The 21624-nt window shown below is 33.8% G+C and overlaps 1 protein-coding gene across 1 annotated transcript in view; it reads left to right on the top strand.

The window, feature by feature from the left end:
* Positions 1-21624, top strand: part of npr2 (natriuretic peptide receptor 2) — a 163654-nt gene that overhangs the window by 68917 nt on the left and 73113 nt on the right. The window contains exon 8 of the mRNA XM_030150480.1: positions 20040-20160. Within this exon, the coding sequence (XP_030006340.1) occupies positions 20040-20160 (121 nt within the window). The remainder of the gene's footprint in view (positions 1-20039; positions 20161-21624) is intronic.

Below are 21624 nucleotides of genomic sequence, written 5' to 3'. Positions count from 1 at the left end.
CAACACAGTTCTATGCATTTCTTACAACTTTTTTTTTTTTTTTTTTTTTTTGACAAAAACGGCCACTCATTGGACCCCCTAAGTAAATTTTAACCGTTAAACATATGGGAACTGACACTAAAGTAGCTCTGGGCCTTTATGGGTTAAACAGCTTCATGAGGAGACTGTGTAATTCAGATTAAAACCTGTAGATACACTGGATCTAACTCAGGAGGTGACGCTAGCATCATGAACGCTACAGGCCTGTGTGTGTCGACTGTATTTAACACTGATGAAGGTGTATTTAATGTGTTTAATTTGAATTTAGCGGATTACATGTTTTGCAGTCGTCTGTGTTTTACATTTGTTACGTTTTCTAATGGCAATGTCTTCATATCATAGCTGTAAAAACAAATTGAAATTAATTTGTGATGAGGCCCCGAGTGGCACCTCCGATGAGTTAATGGAAGCAATTCTGGCTGCGAGAACGAGCCTGGTTTAATTACATCGGAAGTTAATCATGCATGCCTCTGAGCTGTGCAGCTTGTGTGAAAACGGCTAATTCCTGGTTAATGTCATGACTAAACTCTGCATGGAATGAAACCAAACTGAGGGTTCCACTTTTTTCTCTTTCATCACTTCTTCCGTTGTGGCTGTTAATTATTGTCACCGCTAATAAACGCTGATTTTCTAGTAAAGAAGACACATTTTTTAACGATTTAAATCACAACCTTTGTAATAATTACTGACTATTAACACAAACGAGTGTTAATCACCAGCCAATCAGAGTGGATTTTGATCAGAGGAATGAGGGAAGAGAGATGGAGGAGCAGCGTTCCACCCGAGGTAAATCCACTAAACCTGAATCTACGTTGATCATGTCTCATTTTTTCAAATACCTTCTAGATGATTAGACGCAGAGTTTTGGGCATCGGTCTGAAATTACTGACATGGTCTTCTCTGTTTTTTCCAGCCCACTGCTCAGCGCACACAAAGCAGTTTCCTAAGTAGCTAGTTCTCTTCGATTCTGGACCGGTAAGTTCTGATCAATACAAAGGTGACATTTTATTTCAACTGGTTTTGTATTTTACAGGTAATTTACTGAAAATAAGCTGGTATTTTAAGTAGGAGTGGCAATACGATACAAATCACAATACTAGGATCACGATACGATATATCACGATATATCATGATACTGTCAAAAAAGGCAATTTTTAGTTTGTTTCTTTTTTTAAAAATCATTATTTCCTTGAAGAACTGAATTACACCAGACCTATGAACAAATACTAAACACATTTTTATTTGATCACAACAGGATCTAATACTATATCACAAAATGTTCCTGTGTTAAAACTTAAATGATGTTTTTCAGACATTACAGTTTCAGATCCTGTTCAAATGTTCATGTTCTATTAGTTCAGAACAAACATCAGAACATTATTTTTGTGCAATCCCAACTAAGGAACTAACATTATTCAATAAAAGAGTGTTAAATAATAATAAATAAAATATAAACAAAAAGAAAAAAACAAAACAAAAATGAACCTCCACAATATCTGTATTTGAATAAATTCCAGTACTTTTTATTATCTAATTAAAAATTTTAACATTTTTAATTTTTAATATTTGTAATTTTTAATATTGTGAAATTAAATATCGCGAAATAGAATCATACTGTATAAAGTCAGACAAACCAAACTAATAACATCCAAAGATAATACAAAATGAATACAAAACCAAGTGCAAAACTACATGTCCAGGAAGTACAAAACTTTTTTTAAATTTTTATTTTAATTTGGTGTTTTGCCAATTAGTTTTTTTTTTTTTTTTTTTTTTTTTTTTAACAATGGACAATTGAACAGTATATATACATAATAGTATACATCAAAAAAATGATAGAAAATTTCACAATTCACAAAATATTTTACATTTCAAATATATAGAAACACATGTAAGTAAAACATATTACAAAAAAGAAAAAAGAATGCTCGAGGTATAAATAGAAATTATACAAATTAAATAAGGTTATACATTTGACATACAGTACTTTTTAATATCGATACAGTATTGTGAAATGAAATATTGTGATATATTGCAGAACCAATATTTTCTTACACCCCTAATTTTAAGTACACAGCGTTCACTAAAGAAAAAAAGAAAACAATAGGCGCCCTAACTTATATTAATGAGAAGAAAATTTACATAAAGACATTCATGTAAAATACACTATTTGGACAAAAGTATGTGGACATGTTAAATTCAGGTGTTTCTTTTCTAACAGGGCTCTGGGAAACAAAACAATAATGGCTAATGTCAGAATATAGTTTTATATTATGGGATGAATATCATTGCATTGGTTAGTTTGGGTTAAATTGTTATATTTGCTTCTAAAATGACTCAGAGATGGTTTGGACTTCATTTCTCTCAACATTGGTTTTGTTTTTGTTCTTTTCGATTTGTGACTATGATTTTACATGTTCTACCTTTAAGTTTATAAAATATTATTCGTGCTCTGAGTGTAAATCAGAATCAGAATACATTACTAATGTGTTACAGGTGCTCCATTCAAGTACAATAAAAAGTAGCAGGAAAGAAATGATCAATACAACAAAAAAGAAAAAAAAAACATTATTATATTAAAACACTATTAACTAACTATCTACTTTCTTCACATCTCACTTAAGAGGAAAATTCTCCGCTTGAACTTTAAAGCAGTAGGGTGGGATTGTGGGAGGGAGAAAAAGAAAAATGAAAGAATGGAAGTCCTTTTTATCACATTGCACTGGCATGCCTGTGAACTGACTTCCAATAAAGAAAGTTAATTAAAAAAAAACTAAAAACTTTAAAGCGGTGTTTGACTTTGATCTCAGATGTTTGTTCAAATGTGTCCAACTCCAGTCAGATCCTAATTCTCTCTAATCCATTATTCTGTCTGTGCTTGTGCACTTGAATCACTTCCCTCACAGTGAACACCTTCGCAAGGTTATTATCGTTAACGAAAACTAACGAAATGATGAAAACTAGAATTGAAAAAACATTTTCGTTAACTGAAATAAATAAAAACTATAATTAAAAGAAAAAAACGATAACTAACTGAAACTGTATTGTGTGCTTACAAAACTAACTAAAATGTATAAAAATTATGGATAAAAGTCTTTGTCAACGTCGGATTGATACAAAAGCGATCTATTTCCCTCAAGCAATTTTAGCTAGCAGCACCATACAATATTTATCGGTCCGTCACTTGTGTTCACTTGTGGTTTCCAGTCGTCTTCTGGTCCCCACTCTACCTGGAAAAATGAGACTAAAGTTGGGAGAAAGCAGCAGAGTCCTGTCTGGGATTTATTTGAATACGACGGTGAAGAAGAGAAAAGGTATAAAGAAACTAAAATTAAACTAAAACTAAGCATTTAGAAAGTAACAAAAACTAATAAAAACTAGCAAACCTGCTCTAAAAATTAATTAAAACGAACTGAATTAGAGAAAAAAAAAAAAGTCAAAACCAAATAAAACTAAACTATAATGAAAAATCCAAAACTATTAGAACCTTGCACCTTCGTAGATGACTCCATCATAAACACAGTCTGGCCTTTTTGAAAATTGCAAAGTGCATTGTGGGAATGTGAGTTCCATGCAGCATCAGTTTGTCTGTTGGTGAAGCTGAACCCAAATGAACTTTACCTCCATCCACCGACTAGACTCATTCTGGAAAACAACCCTGGTGGACTGGAGGAGTTTACGTTGGAGCCATCTGGACCATTTTCTACCTGAATCTGTGAGAAACCACTTTGGCTTCCCACAATGCACTTCACTACAATATTTCTGAAAAGGCCCGAGTGACGTTTGGGTTTATTCTGTAAACAAGTGGACTGTGTTTATGATGGAGTCATCTACGAAGGTGTTCACTGTGAGGGAAGTGGTTCAGGTGCAGAACAAGGTTCTAATAGTTTTGGATTTTTCATTATTATAGTTTAGTTTTATTTAGTTTTGACTTTTTTTTCTCTAATTCAGTTTGTTTTAATTTGTTTTTAGAGCAGGTTTGCTAGTTTTTATTAGTTTTTGTTATTTTCTAAATGCTTAGTTTTAGTTTAATTTTAGTTTCTTTATATCTTTTATCTTCTTCACCGTTGTATTCAGATAAATCCCAGACAGGACTCTGCTGCTTTCTCCCAACTTTAGTCTCATGTTTCCAGGTAGAGTGGGGACCAGAAGACGACTGGAAACCACAAGTGAACACAAGTGACGGACCCTTAAATATCATATGGTGCCAGCAGCTGAAATTGCTTGAGGGAAATAAATCGATTTCGTATCAATCCGACATTGACAAAGACGAAAACGAAGGGAATTTTACCTTAATTTTTATACGTTTTAGTTAGTTTTGTAAACACACAATACAGTTTCGGTTAGTTATCATTTTTTTCTTTTAATTATAGTTTATTTATTTCAGTTAAAATGTTTTTTCGATTCTAGTTTTCGTCATTTTGTTAGTTTTCATTAATGATAATAACCTTGTAATGGATTAGAGAGAATTAGGACATGACTGGAGCTGGACACATTTGAACAAAGTCTAGGATCAAAGTCAAATGTTGCTTTAAGGAAATATTGATGTTTATAAACTATATGGATAAAAATATTGGGACACACCATGTCTACAGCTGTAATATGACAGATGTTAAATTGTCACATTAAACAGTAGCACAAGGTCATAAACATGCAATTTTTAATTACTCTATTAAACAGTTATAACATTAATTGGTGCAATATGTACTAGACAATATATTATCAATATGGTATCAATATTATGAAAAATACATAAAAAAAATAATGTTGGGTTAATAAAATGATGTGGTTATACAGTAGAATTAAACAGTTTGATGGATTTATTGTTTATTTATTTAGATTTTTCTTATTTACAGTATGACTTTATCTGTAACCACTTCCAACATACAGCTTTTTGAAATCTTTAATATCAAAATTGATTTATTATTATTATTTTTTTAATAAAAATCAACCAACCAAAGACACAAACAAACAAACCAAACTCTGGCACCTAAAACGTTAATTGTAGAGTATTTGTTGCAGTTCATAGTGTTGTATCGATTATTAGTTAATAACACTAAACAGATTAAAATAGGAATTTTAACATGTTTCAAAAGATGTTGAATTAAATCTAAATTTGAAGTATGAGCGCTGTTGTATTGATGGATTTGTTCTGTATTTATGATCCATCTTCAATGGGATCAAGGTGGAAAACATTTTCTCTGCTTCTGTCACTGTCACCACTGGATATTGATGTCTGTTTATGACCTGTTTTTCATTTCGCTCCTTTATGATTGAACCCAAATTTAAGAATCGACTTGTAAACAACACTCCCTCTATTTCTTTCGAGCTGCTTTTCTTTTAAATGTGTGTAATTTCCCACTAAGTGCCAGCTTATTTTTGTGAAATCACCTGAAAATACAGGTCCTGTCAAATCAAGTGCTGCCCATGTGTTCTTTATTTAATCCACTGGTGTTTTCTAAACCTCTGATCCAAGCCTAACATACGGCGACTTCTGGAAACAAGTATCTATTTCTGTTATGGGAACCCAACAGGGGAAGTCTGTGAGGCCTTTTTGGTCCTGACCCACGCTTTTCACTCTCTCTGCTCCAGTCCAACTAAATTTAGGTTCGTCATTGACATCAATGACAGTTTTATATATGGAAAAGTGCTTCTCACAGACCTGGACAGGCTGTTTTTTTTTTTTTTACTGGATTCTTACCAGGTTTCATGCACTTCCAGACCTTAAAGCTCACTATTTAAACCTTCTGCTTGATTCTGACACTAACTCATGTTTCCCTGTTTTTCAGACACCAGTGGAGCTTCGCTGATGGACACGGAGGCCGACTGTCGACTTAAAGATCACCTCCACGTCCACTACTTGATCAACAAAAACACCACTAATAAGTCTTAACTTTTGGATCAGTCTGTCATTAGAGCAGGGGTGTCAAACACGCGGCCCGCGGACCAAAACCGGCCCGCCAAAGGGTCCGATCCGGCCCGTGGGATCAATTTGCAAGGTGCAAAAATTAGGCTGAAGATAGTAACAGTCAATAGTTGCTTTTCCATTGGACATATGGTGGTGTGCAAAAATATTAGAACACTTGTCAAATCTTAAGAAACTGGTGGTTTATTTGTTCCCAGAGTCTGAATTTCACTGTTTACCTCCGCCAGGAGGTATTGTGATCACTTTGCTTTGTGTGTTTGTTTGTTTGTTTGTTTTTTAGCAACTTTACAGGATAACTATTCCACCCATCTTTCCCAAATCTTCCCCACAGATAGGCCTAGGCCCTGGGACCAACCCATTAAATTTTGGGCCAAGTAGGCCAAAGTTCAAGGTCACAGCAAGGTCACAACATCTACAATTGTCCTATCTGTCATCATTGAGTAATTTTCCAAAATTCATAAAAAATTCAAAACGACTCCGATTAGCCTCCAATTAGATCCACCTGTAGCTTAGAACAATATCTATCTATCAAAATTGTCCACATCCACTGTGGAATGTGGACTCTGTGGACATTTACATTTAACATTGAAAACCCCATGTACCACTCATTTTTCATTATAACTCAACAAATATTGATGTGAATTTAATCTAATTGGACATACACATGACTGGTACCAAGCTTCAACTTTTTCTGCTGTATGGAACAACCTGGAAACTGTTGAATTTAAAAAGAAATAGTCGATCCACACATGCACACCGTTCGGGGTACTTGGCGGAGGTTTGCGTTCTCTGACACTTGTTTGCTGTTGCAAAAGGTAAAGGCAAAGGTACTGAGAATATTTCACCTACAAATTTATCAGTCCAGTCCTTTTTTTATGTTTTACTCTAATATTTAGTGTGGCCCCCCCTTGGCAACAGTCACAGCAGCACATCTTTCTGGTGTTGTGTCGATGTATTTTCTGAGAGTTTCAACCCCAATGTCATTCCACGCTCTCAGAAGCTCATTCCACAGTTTCCTTAGAGTTTCCTTAGATTGTTGCTAAGGGGGGCCACAATGAATATTAGAGTAAAATGTAAAAAAAAAAAGGACTGGACTGATAAATTTGTAGGTGAAATATTCTCAGTACCTTTGCCTTTACCTTTTGCAATGGCAAAAAAGTGAAATTCAGGCTCTGGGAAAAAAACAGAACATCAGTTTCTTAAGATTTGACAAGTGTTCTAATATTTTTGCACACTACTGTATGTGCAAAACTTTATCGATATTTACTAAATGTCGAAAAAACAGATGTGCGTAATATTTTTTTTTTTCCATTAAGTCATAAATGCAATGATTTGTGTATTTATAAATGCGAGATGCCAGTAGAAGTCATTCCATGAACATGTCGATGAACACAAATATGTGTTGTTTTGAATCTAGAATGCTCATTACCCCTCTATCTCATACTAAATTCAAAATGATTGGGTTTCCTGGTGTGTCCACACGTACACGTTTGTTTTAAACTCGTTTTTTTTGTGTGTCATAACATCCATCAACATCCTATTTTTTTTTCATGTGACTCTAGTTGCACAAAAAGGTCTTTCCATTGTAGTTTTACATGATGAACCAATTTTGCTACGCCCAAAAAAACGCCTCTTGCGAGAGTTTCGTCGGTTTCCATTTAGCAGCTTTTTATGCGCAAGTTACATTCGCACTATTTGAAGGTCAATGGAAAAGCAACTATTGGTGTTGAACTGGTTTTAGTTCAGGTTCCACATACAGACTAATATGATCTGAAGTAAAATAATAACACAATAACATATAAATAATGCCTCTGAATTTTTGTCTTGGTTTCATGTGACAAAAATAATATTACCTAATGCCTAAAAAATGTTTCTCTTTGTTTTAGAGCAAAAAAAATAACATTAAACTATGAAAATATTTACGTTACCAAACTATCCTTTAACAATAAAATGTGAATTGTCTGAACAAATATAAACAACCTGAAATGTCTACAGAAAATTCAGTAACTTTACCAATATTCTGCCTGTTACTAAATGTTTTGTACCTTTTTAGATCCGATCTATAATACATTTGTAAATATGATAAACTGAGACATAACTTTGTTAGAATTACACTCATTTTTATTAAGAAATCTCAGTTTTTTCAGGTTATTCACATCTTTTTTGTTTGGATAATTTGTAAATATAAATATGTTCATAATTTAATGTTGTTTTTTTGCACTAAAACACAGAGAAACATTTGGATTTGTCATTATTTGTAGGTTATAATTCTATTATTTTACTGGTCGGATTCACTTTGAATGTGGAACTGGAACTAAAATGAGTTTGACACTCCTGACTTAGAGGCTGCATGACTGAGTTGCAATTTATTAAGCGGATATAGTATTATTATTATTTAATTTATATATTTCTAATGAGAAAATTATATGGAAAATATATTAGAATTTTTATCCATTGTCTATTCAAAGCTGCTTATGTGCCTGTTTGAACAGAATATTTACTTTAATTACAGGGTGTCAAGGGATCATAGAACAGAAAATGAGCAATAAAAGTAGAAAAAAACTTCACTGTGAAATTTCTATTTAATCTATTTTGTATAAGGTGTGTTTTTATCACTTACTTCTCTGACACGATGTAAGAGAAGGATCAATCTGGAGGAAATAATGTTTAATAAAAAAAGCCTGTGTATTGGATTATCTGTGTCTGTGTTGATTTAGTGTCATTTATAACCTCGAAAGTTCCTTAACCCTTTAAAACCATTTGTATCATATGTGCTACGCCAGGTTCTGAGACCTTTATTGAATCAACAAGATCAAAACTTTTATTAAATACCTGTTGTATTTGACCCGATACGTGTTTTCTGCCCCCTGGTGGATTATCATCCCACTACAGCCAGTGGAAGGACTTTTCAATATGGATGCTAGCATTAAATCATTCAACGCACATTTTGTAGGAAAGTCTTCGGTAATTTTCAAGAAGAACGTTAATGTTGTTATTCAGTTGAAAATGGAAAAATGTTGAAATTATGGTGATATTCAACAGAAATAAAAAGGCTGTAAAAAGTTTTATGTAAAAAAAACAAAAAAATACTTCAAATGTTCTATATTTTCAAAATGTTAGTGGTAAAATGTATTTTTGTATTTAAAGTTTAAATTGCCAAAAATGCCAAATGCACCAAATGTGATACAAACATACGAATGAAATAAGCAGCAAAATGAACAAAAACAGCCAAAATGATCAATAAAATGAACAATAAAACAACAAAATAATAAGTAACTTGAACAAAATAGGTCACAAACGGAGCAAAATTGAAAAAAAAGTTATAAAATGGGCAACAAAATAAACAGACAAATAAAAAAAATACCAAGTAAAATTAATAAAAATGAACAAAATAAAAAAAAAAAAAAAAAAAGGTTGTAAAACCCATGGAGTTGGATCAGTAACAGTGGATGGATACCCTTGTTTTTCGTTCAATTATTGATATATTTGCTGAAAAAGTCACTTTTTCTTCAGTTTTCTGTGTTTTTGATATAGTAACCCTCAACTTTAATCTGAAAAATGCAAAAAACAGAGGATAATATTAGAATAAATGGTGATAAATTACTTACTGAAGGTTAGATTTAGAGAAAATGTCATTTGGAAACTGATGCAGAAGTATCACTGGGTTGAAACACTGATTCACCAGTAAAACCCATGGAGTTGGATCAATGACAGTGGATGGACACACTGGGTTCATATGTATTAAATAATAAATAAAATGAACAAAAAAGAATTAAGAATATTACAAATAATAAATAATGTGACGAGAATAAGAAGAAATGTACTAAAATAAAATAGGAGAAGAATAAAATAAGCAACAAAATGAACAAAAACAGCCAAAGTGATCAATAAAATGAACAAAAATGAACAATAAAACAACAAAATAATAAGTAACTTGAACAAAATAGGTCACAAACGGAGCAAAATACCAAGTAAAATGAATAAAAATGAACAAAATAAGAAAATAAGGTTGTAAAGCCCATGGAGTTGGATCAATGACAGTGGATGGACACACTTGTTTTTAGTTCAATTATTGATAGATTTGCTGAAAAAGTCACTTTTTCTTCAGTTTTCTTGGTTTTTGATATAATAACCCTCAACTTTAATCTGAGTTTTAACGAACATCTACATGATTAGTGAATTAAATACAGGAAAATACATGATTTACACTGAAAAACGCAAACAACAGAGGATAGTATTAGAATAAATGGTGATAAATTACTTACTGAAGGTTAAATTTAGAGAAAATGTCATTTGGGAACGGACGCAAAAGTAACACTGAGTTGAAACATTGATTCCCCAGTAAAACCCATGGAGTTGGATCAATGACAGTGGATGGACACACTTGTTTTTTATGTATAGTTAATGATAGATTTGGTGGAAAAAAGTCAGTTTTTCTTCTGTAATAAATAAAATGGAGAAAATATGCAAGAAAATAAAAAAAACAGTCAAAATAATTAATAAAATAAACAAAATGAATTTTTAAAAAATTACAAAATAAGGCACAAACTGAACAAAAATGTAAGAAAAACATAACAAACCCATGGAGTTGGATCAATGACAGTGGATGGACACACTTGTTTTTAGTTCAATTATTGATATATTTGCTGAAAAAAGTCAGTTTTTCTTCAGTTTTCTGTTTTTGATTTAATAACCCTCAACTTTAATCTGAGCTTTAACAAACATCTACATGATCAGTGAATTAAATGTAGGAAAATACATGATTTACCCTTAAAAAATGCATAAAACAGTGGATAATATTATAATAAATAATGATCGATTCCTTAAGAAAGGTCAAATGAATTTGGGAACTGCCCCAACAGTATCACTGGGTCTTTATGGGTTCAAACAGAATAAGTCAATCGTCTTTTTTTTTTCTTTTTTTTTTTTGGAGTAACTACCTCCTTTTTTCAAAGCAGGCAGGTGCACTTTTGGCAATTAAAGCCAAAAAATGTCAAAAATGTCTTAGTGTTGTGATGAAGCGTCATATTTGCCCAGGTGACGGCGTGGGCGTCTGTGGGTCGGTTCTGGAGTGTGAGTGGATGTTGAGCAGAGCAGCAGAGGTTCTGTTGTTTTAATGGAGGGGTCGGTCCACAGAGGTATTCACATATGGGACCCATGAAACAATAGGCCCAGTGTGGAGCCCCCTCACCTCACCCCTCTGGCTGCCGCTGCGCTCCAAACCAGCCTCTTTAAATAGAAAAAGACCTTTTTTTTCCGGTGGTGGTTGGAGCTGGAGGGCACCGCTGGTTTAATGGTGTTTCCTGCCCTCAAAACGCTCATAGCACATAGTCACGACTTGGACTATTTGTGGACGCAAATAAGTACCAGAGTCCCGCTGAAGTCCTGCTGAAGTGTTCGACCAACGACCGGTAGAAAAAGTAGGAAAGTAGAGCCAGTTTCAGGGGCCAACTGGATCCGAAAAAAGGCTGAAACACGGTGATATGCCAACGCTGCAATAATTTCCTGCAGCATCTGGAAGCGTTTTACACCTTTTAGCCTGGGTTGGAATGTGTGGGCCCGGCTCCGTTTTCATTTTTTAAGTGTCTCAAACTGAAAATGAATTTCCTCCACCTCCACTGAAAGCCTCCTCTGGTTTTCACCACTCCAGATTAATAGTTTTATTTTTCAGGGGGCTTTTGCGGTAAATCGGGGATGTCGAACATACGGCCCGTGGACCAAAAACCGTCCCGCCAAAGGGTCCGATCCGGCCCAAGGGATGAAGATATTATTAACCCATAAAGACCCAAACAACCTAAAGCTGCCAAAAATGCCAAATGCATCAAATGTGAAACAAACATACAAATAAAATAAGCAAAAATGTGGAAAAATGTTGAAATTATGGTGCCATTCAAGGGATATAAAAAGGCTGTATAAAGTTTTATGTAAAAAAAAAAAAACAAAAAAAAAACACCTTAGATGTTCTATCTTTTCAAAATGTTACTGGTAAAAAGTATTCTTGTATCTAAAGTTAAAAAGTTAGAGTTGCCAAAAATGCCAAATGCATCAAATGTGATACAAACATATGAATAAAATAAGCAACAAAATGAACAAAAACAGCCAAAATGATCAATAAAATTAACAAAAATGAACAATAAAACAACAAAATAATAAGTAACTTGAACAAAATAAGTCACAAACTGAATAAAATTGAAGAAAAGTTATAAAATGGGCAACAAAATTAACAGACAAATAAAAAATACCAAGTAAAATTAATAAAAATTAACAAAATAAGAAAATAAGGTTGTAAACCCATGGAGTTGGATCAATGACAGTGGATGGACACACTTGTTTTTAGGTTCAGTAATTGATATATTTGCTGAAAAAGTCATAAAAAGTCATTTTTTCTTTTGTGTTATATATATATATATATATATATATATATATATATATATATATATATATATATATATATACATATATTTTTCAATTTTACCATTATTTAACCAGGAAAACCTCACTGAGATTAAAAATCTCTCTTCCAAGAGTGTCCTGGCCAAGACGGGCAGCAGTACATTAAATAGTTACAGACACAAACTTTCATACATAAAACGAAAACAAGTTTTCAATACATAAAAACACATAGTCAAGTCAAACCTTCCAAGTCAACTTTGCAAAAAATTGCCCACAGGATGAAGATAAAGTGCGTCAGGCAAAACATCTGCAGCCCGATGTCTCGATGTCGATGAAATAAAATGGAGAAAATATGCAAGAAAATGAAAAAAAAAACCCAGACAAAATAATCAATAAAATGAACAAAATGACTTTTTTTTTCAAAAAAAAAAAAAACAACTCCAAAATATGGAGAAAAAATATGCAAGAAAATGAAAAAAAACAAAACAAAAAACAGCCAAAATAATTAATAAAATGAACAAAATGAATAAAAAACAAAAAAACCCAAAATAAGCCACAAACTGAACAAAAAATTAAGAAAAACTTAAAATTTGTTTGTGAAGCATCTTTGAGTGTCCAAAAAAGCGCTATATAAGTGTGATGTATTATCATTATTATTATTATTATTATTATTATTATTATTATTATTATTATTATTATTATTACAAACCCATGGAGTTGGATCAATGACAGTGAATGGACACATTTGTTTTTATGTTCAGTTATTGATAGATTTGCTGAAAAAGTCAGTTTTTCTTCTGTAATAAATGAAATGGAGAAAATATGCAAGAAAATAAAAAAAAAAACAGCCAGAAATACTTAATAAAATGAACAAAATGAATTTTTAAAAAAATTAAAAATAAGCCACAAACTGAACAAAAATTTATTTAATTGATAAAATGAACAAAATGAAAAAAAAAAAAAACAACCAACCAAAAAAACCAGCCAAAATAAGCCACAAACTGAACAAAAATGTAAGAAAAACATCATAAACCCATGGAATTGGATCAATGACAGTGGATGGACATGCTTGTTTTTATTTTCAGTTATTGATAGATTTGCTGAAAAAAGTCACGTTTTCTTCAGTTTTCTCTGTTTCTGATATAATAACCCGCAACTTTAATCTGAGCTTTAATGAACATCTACATGACCAGTGAATTAAACATAAGAAAATACATGATTTACACTGAGAAAATGCAAAATAAGGAGGATAATCTCATCATAAATGGTGATAAATCACTTCAGAAACTGACTGGTCCGGCGGACACGACCCTTTGGTGGGCTGGTTGGGGTCCGCGGGCCGTATGTTGGACACCCCTGCTGTGAATCATTAATTGTGGAGGAGCGGCGGTTCCCCTGAGATCTGCTCCAGATGTGTTGATTCGTCAAACGCCTCTTCCCTCTGAGGTGCCAGGGCTTAAAAATACCAGTCAAAACACGACTAAAATATCACTGACATGAAATTTACTAGATTAATTGATTTGGGTTGACTGTGCAGACGGTGAAAGGCTTTCCATCCACATCTGCCCGTCATGTTACACAGTACAGATGGTAAAAAGAATGGATGTTAAGACAACAAATTAACGGTATTGTGTAAAAAGAGAAAGAAAGGCTGAATTAAACTAGACTGGGATGTTTGAAGAATCCTAATACTATGGTTATGATTCTAAACACGCACATCACATGACATACTGTATATAATAATAGTAACTGTGATATATATTTATCATAATAATCATATTAATCATGTAACTTATTTTGGTTTTTTTGGGGTTTTTTTTTTCATTTCATTTGCAGTTGAAACAGTCACTAACCTACTTAACTTTACTCGTGTTTTTTTTAATATTGAACAAACATTTAATCATAATAATAGACTGAATGTTCTACCTGCAGATTTGACACGTTTCCCTCTATTTTCACGTCGAGTCTTTTTGAATGAGTACCCAGAGTTTTCTCACTTACATAATCAGGCTCTGTTTTGTGTTGCTTTTCTTAATATGTCTTCTTTTCTCTTTTAATTCATTTTCCCATTGTGTCATGTCTTTAATTTTATTGCGGTTTTCACATCTGTTGTGTTTTAATTACTTACCTATTATCTACGTTGTTTCCATTTTACTCTGTCTTTTCTGAATGATTCAAAATCAACTAATGGTTTCATCAACTTTCACCCAAAAATCAGCCTTTGAACATAAATAAATGATAGTTTGACATTTATTGTCATAATATTGATACAAACGACATTATGTGACAGGATCATCATAAGAACATGGCATAAGACATTGTGACGTAACATAACATGACCTAACGTCATAACATAACATAGCATGGCATAACAGAGCATAGCATAGTGTAGCATAGTATAGCATAACATAACATAGAATAGTATAGCATAACATAACATAAGATAGCATAACATAGCATGGCATAACATAGCATACTATAGCATAACAAAACATAGCATAGTATAGCATAGCATAACATAACATAATATAGCATAGTACAGCATAACAAAACATAGCATAGTATAGTATAACATAACATAATGTAGCATAGTATAGCATAACATAACATAGCATAGTATAGCATAGCATAAAATGACATAACATAAAGTAGCAACATAGCATGGCATAACATAGAATAGTATAGCATAACAAAACATAGCATAGTATAACATAACATAATATAGCATAGTGTAGGATAACATAACATAGCATAGTATAGCATAGCATAGCATAAAATGACATAACATAAAATAGCACAACATAGCATAGCATAGTATAGCATAACATAATATAGCATAGTATAGCATAGCATAGCGTAACATAACGTAGCATAACATAACATGGCAAAACATAGCATAGTATAACATAACATAACATAAAATCATGTAGCATAACATAACATAAGATAACATAACATAGCATGGCATAACATAACATAACATAGCATAGTATAGGATAACATAACATAGCATAATATAGCATAGTATAGCATAGCATAACATAGCATGGTATAACATAGCATAGTATAGCATAACATGACATAACATAGCATGTCATGGCATAGCATAACATAAAATAGCATAACATAGCATAACATGCTATAACATAACTTAGCATAACATGATAACATAGCACAACATTACATAAGATAGCATAACATGACAGAAAAAAAGAACAAGGGAAAATTCAATTATAGAGCTTCACTATTGATCAGTTAAATATCTGAACTATTTATTGATTAAAAAGCTTCACTGTTTATTAATTACAGAGCTTTGCTACCGATCAAGTAAAGATCTTTACTATTGATGGATTGTGGGTATTGATCCATGTTGGTCTCTGTCTCAGATCCAGGATCTGGGTTGAACTTCACAGTCTGATCTTTGTTCAAAATGAAACCTGGGGGTGTTTGAATGGAGCTGAAGTGGCTTTGTTTTTTTTGTTTTTTTTGAACAACAAAGGAGACACGTGAATCATCTGACATGAACATAAATCCTCCGAACACGTTCTCCTGTTCTTTATTAATGGTAGAAGAAACAAAGCGTTATGTGGTTGAAGGTGCAGTAACTTTAAACATTTATAAGGAATTATGATCCTGAAAAGGTTCACGAGTCTCTGTTTGGTGATTTAAGATTCAACCACCGTCTAAATAGTTCCAGCTCCATGGCAGGTTTTATATCTGAAGAATGAAGAGTAACAGCGGTGATTAATGCATTTACTGTCCACTGCATACATTTACAGGATACGTTTAAACATCTGATGGTTATAATCACATATACTCATAATTTACATACTGATTACATTTGCTTACAATAAACTACACATAGTAGTGCACATTTATGAAGGAAATGTAATCTGTGTACATGCCCACTGCATATATTTGGATGAAAGTTATGTTGTTCCACATTATATTTGTATGTACAAGTTATTTATTACAAAAAAACCAAAAACATTTTCTGTAACCATACAACAGCACAACAGGAAAAAGAAAAAATATGAATCAGATGAATTATTGATATATTTTTTCAACACCTAAATTTACAAATCACACAAGATTAACAGCAGAATTTGTAATTTGCATGAAATTTTTTGAAAAGGTTCATGTATTGACATTGAAAAGATGTCAATGGAAAAAAGACGTAAAAGACATAGTACATCTTTCTAGAACAGGCTGCACATTTTGCAATAGTATTTTTTTTATTTTTATTTTTTTTAACAAAGCTCTGGGTCGCATTTTAAATTTTGTGATCATAAGTCAGTTTTAATAATACATTTTTTTTCAGTGTCATTTTCAGTTTGCACAAAATCTGGAGTTTTTAGACATTCATGGAGGGAGCATGTCTATGATGTCCGGATTTCGTACAAACTGGAAGAATCGTGCCTGTGCGACCTATAGGTATTAGCACTCTTTCCTTGAAAATGACAACATCCCGTCTCAGAAAATAAATTTAAAAATTCAGCCGTTTTTGGTCTGTTTTTCCATTTCTGTCAGGTATTAACTTTCTTTTTTGTTATTATTAGAAAGAGAAAACGAAAATCAATCCATTTTTTCAATTTGGTTTATCTGTTTTGACACTGAAAAAGAAAAATGCCTTGAAATTCAATTTTGTCTATTTAAAAATGGAAATCAATTAACCACTAGTTTTTCTTTTGTTTCCAAAAAGAAAATCCAACAATTACCAACAGATCCATGGACCCACACCACATCGAATATCAAAACTGTCAACATGAAACCCCACATTTGGTTCATTTGCCTATTTACAATTTTTAATTTGTGCGTACAATCGAAAGAATGAAAAATAACTGTTTTTTGATTTTTGATTTGTACACAAATAATGAAATAACGAGTCATTTTTTCATTTTCTGATTGTGGATTTTCAGTTGAATATGAAAAGAACGAATGACTCACGGGTTCTGCAACTATCTGTTTGTTTGTTATGGGCTCCTGACAGTATCTACTGAACTGGACGTCCTCAGTGTTTTTACTACGTTCATGTGAAACAGCTTGAACTGCCTCTGTGTGTGGAGTTCACTGAGTAAATAAACTGGGCTGGCGTTGCCACGGCGCCCCAGGTCAATATGCATCTACAGCTGCAGAAGAAGCCGAGGCTGAGAAACATGGACACAAAACGACACGTTATGACACGACTGTTAACAGATAATCTGTAATGAAGGACTTTAAAGACTTCCTTCAGATCAGTGTTCATGTGGTTCATTGTGCATTAACATGGTCCTTTATGGTGTTTTTGATTCATTTTACTGCATGTTTAAGGCTTTTCTGTTGGTATTTTAACCTTTAAAGCTGTGGGAGACTTTCATCACCAATTTTTCATCAGATCTGTCAAACCTCAGTCATATCCTCAGTATCATGAATCTGTAAGTCTGTCTGTCATTACTCACCTGAATCTTTTCCCTCACGGTGAACAGTTTCTTTGTGTCATCCACCATAAACAACCATGTGTTTACAAACAGAGCCGGGAGGGAACTCGGGCATCTTCGGAATTTTGTCACGATATGCATTGTGGGAAACGGAGGTTCATGCAGCCGCCTGGCAGCAGCAGCTGCAGTGCAACCATATGATGTAATATGGATGCAACAACACAATGCGGAAACGTCCGAAACGCAGAAACAGCTGGAGGGAAGCTGAGCTCCAGCCGTTTCTGCGTCCTGTTTGTTGCAGCTGCCGTTGCCAGTTGGAGCTCCGCTTGCTCCGCTTCCGTGTTTCAGCTGTTTCCACGTCGTATTTGTTGTAGCTATATAATATCATATGGTGTGCCAGGCGGATGCATGAACCTCCGTTTCCCACAATGCACGTCACAACAAAATTCTGAAGATGCCTTAGTTCCCTCCCAGCTCTGTTTGTAAACAAATAGTTTGTTTCTGGTGGATGGAACTAAGAAACTGTTCACCGTAATGCAAGAGATTCAGGTGAGTAATGACAGACAGACTGACAGATTCATGATACTGAGGATATGACTGAGGATGGACAGATCTGATGAAAAACTGGTGACAAAAGTCTCCTGCAGCTTTAAAGACCTGGAGCTATTTTTATAATGACTTCCAAATGATTTTCTTCTCTATATTTAACCTTCCCTGTGTGATTCATCTATTCTTCATTTATTGTAATATTATCCTCTGCTTTTTGTATTTTTCAGTGAAAATTCCTACATTTAATTCACTGATCGAGTAGATGTTTATAAAATCTCAGGGTAAATTCAAAGGAACAACAGAAGTGCTCCAAACCTGTAGGGCAGTGGTTTCCAACCTTTTTTGGCTCGTGACGCCATTTTAACATCACAAATTTCTGGCGACCCCAGACATTCAAAACGGAGACTTTTTTTTTTTTTTTTTTTTTGGCTAAAGTTAATTTTTTTGGTATCATGTAATAGTTTGCTATACTATGTTGCAAATAAATGTAAATTTTTAGAGGACATTTAGTCTATATAATGTATATTATTATGGATGGAGGCAGTAAATCCAGGTGTAGATTACTGCACAAAGGGGGAATTGGATTTTCCTTGGTCAGGATATGTACAGTCAGTCCAGCTGTGATTTACAAGGAGGACAATTAATACTGAACAAACAAGAACTGAAACTATGAATTATGAAAGAGCTGCACCATCTGAAACTGACCACAATGAACATTTGACAGATAAACAGAACCACAGTGCTGCAGTTTCACACTCACAGTTTGTCATGTCTTTTATGGATTGGGATTGTCTCTCAACTCACCATATATTTTTTATTGCTAAGTTTTTATTTTTATTTTTATCAATTACTAGACATTTCAGGCAACCCCATTTGAATTCCAAGTGACCCCACGTTGGGTCCTGACCCCAAGGTTGAAAAACACTGCTGTAGGGGGCAGCGTTTATAGACAACAGACTAGTGTCAAATAGAATCTAATAAAAGTCACATGACCATGCCATGTCATAACTTCAGTTTGTTCCCACTGTAGTTTGAAACCCTGTCAGTCAGCTGTTCTCCGTCTCTGTCTCTCCCTCCATCCTGTGTCTGTTCTGCTGACAGTGCCCCCTACAGGTTTGGAGCACTTCTGTTGGACTGACTGGTTCTGCAACGTTTTACATTTGCAGATGTTTTCTTGGTTTGCATCGTTTCTTTTTTCACAGATCATTTGATGATTATGCATTTGTTTTTGTGTCTTGTGGTGCATTCTTTCATTTGCACCACATTTGTCTTTTTGTACCTGGTTCAGACTGTGTTTAAGTTTGTGAATTTGCATCGTTTCTGTACTTGCAGCTGTTTTCTCTGACTGAGATGCATTGGACCATGGATATGTGTTTGGCCCTTGTTGGCCACCGTAGTTATGAATGAATGAATGAATGAATGAATGAATGAATGAATGAATATTGGGCTGAATGTGGAACCTGAACTAAAATGAGTTTGACACCCATGAACAAGATGAACAGGATAAAACGTGGCAAACAATGGTGTATGTTTTCATTCCTTTTCTTTTTTGCTGCAGTAAAGAAGTTGACTCACAGTCTTTTTAACCCAAATATCGGTTCCACTGGAGTCAAACTACAGACATTTTCGCCATCTCTCTCCTCAGCCAACGACGCGTCATGCTTTTGTTCATCTCCGCTGCAGATGTCACCACCTCCTTTTCTCTCTTATTTCAGGAAACTGAAGCTGGAGAAGGAGTTGGCTGGGATGCTGTGGAGGATTCGGTGGGAGGACCTTCAGTTCGAGAGCCCCAACAAATACCACAAACGAGCCGGCAGTCGACTCACCCTGTCACAGGTATGACGCTCCAACGCCCTCAACCAAAAGTACAGTAAAGGGACAAAAGTATGTGGACACGTTGAGTTCAGGTGTTTGTTTTCTAACAGGGGTCTGGGATACAAAACACTAATGGCTAACGTTATAATATACTTTTATATTATGGGGTAAATATCATTGCACTGGTTAGTTTGGTTTAAATTGTTATATTTGCTTCTAAAAGGACTCAGAGATGCATTTATATCCATGACTATGATTTTAAATGTTCTTCATAGTCATAGATTTAAAAAAACAAACAACATTTATTTAAGTTTATTAAATTAATAAAAAAAACTACAAATTTTTAAAGAAATTTTCAAGGTATCTGTGGTCAAATTCAGACTTCCATTCACATAAACAGTCCAACGAGCCTCATAGTTATTATACTTGGTGTATAATAACACAAAAAATACACTAATGTAACACTCAGTCTAGGGGTTACCGAGATGCAAACATGGTATGAGACTCCCCTCCCTCCACGTCCCTTAACAAACAGGAGCAAGCTACAAAATAAATGACCAGCAATCAACAAAACTGCAATTTGAAAGATTTATTTACATAAAAAAGTGAAATCAGGAATGGAATCAAAGCAACAAAAATAACAAACAGAATAATACTTTAAGCTCACTATGCTTACCTACAAACACAAACCGAGAAAACCAAATTACATTAATCTTACCTACTCTGCTACAAGAAACAGGAGAAAACTAAAAGAAAAGATTCCCACCTTTTGCGTCTGATCAGACAAAGCTCCCCAACAAAAATGACAGATTGCTGGTTAAAATGAGGGGGATGGGAAGAGAGGAGTCCACAGGAAGTAGGGTGATTCTGCTTTGTATTTTCCCACTCATCGCTGAGGAACCAATCAGCACAGCACTCCAGCACCACACCTGCAACTCATCCTCGCTCAACCACAAACTGCAAGGAGAGAGAGACAGAGGACACACACCCATACGCAGAAGAGAAAAGAAAAACTACAAAAACACAACATTATCACAATGGACTCTATGCACAGCCTCACTACTTCCTGAACTTCAGGTGGGTTTTTCATTTCCTGTCTTTCATTATTGGACACACTGATTAATCCAGGTGCCTAATTAATCAATAGTCACAACAAGAAGTAACAGACACACCTGGATTAATCAGTGTGTCCAATAATGAAAGACAGGAAATGAAAAACCCACCTGAAGGTCAGGAAGTAGTGAGGCTGTGCATAGAGTCCATTGACACATCACAGCAACAGAATCAGAATCACTAACCCTTAACACTAAAATGAACCTAAATTCACAAAAATGCATAAAAATTCTTTTTTAAAAAAATGCTAAAATGCACTAAAATACATTTAAAAAATGCTAAAATGCACTAAAGTTCACTAAAATATACAAAATATATGGTTAAGTGGAAATTAAATAAAAAAAAACAAAACAAAACACAATGTTGAGAGAA

Source organism: Sphaeramia orbicularis, chromosome 12 (genome assembly GCF_902148855.1).
Source record: "Sphaeramia orbicularis chromosome 12, fSphaOr1.1, whole genome shotgun sequence".
NCBI classification, from domain to species: domain Eukaryota; kingdom Metazoa; phylum Chordata; class Actinopteri; order Kurtiformes; family Apogonidae; genus Sphaeramia; species Sphaeramia orbicularis.
The sequence above is the reverse complement of the archived record's forward strand: the minus strand, read 5'-3'. Positions and strand labels throughout refer to the sequence as shown.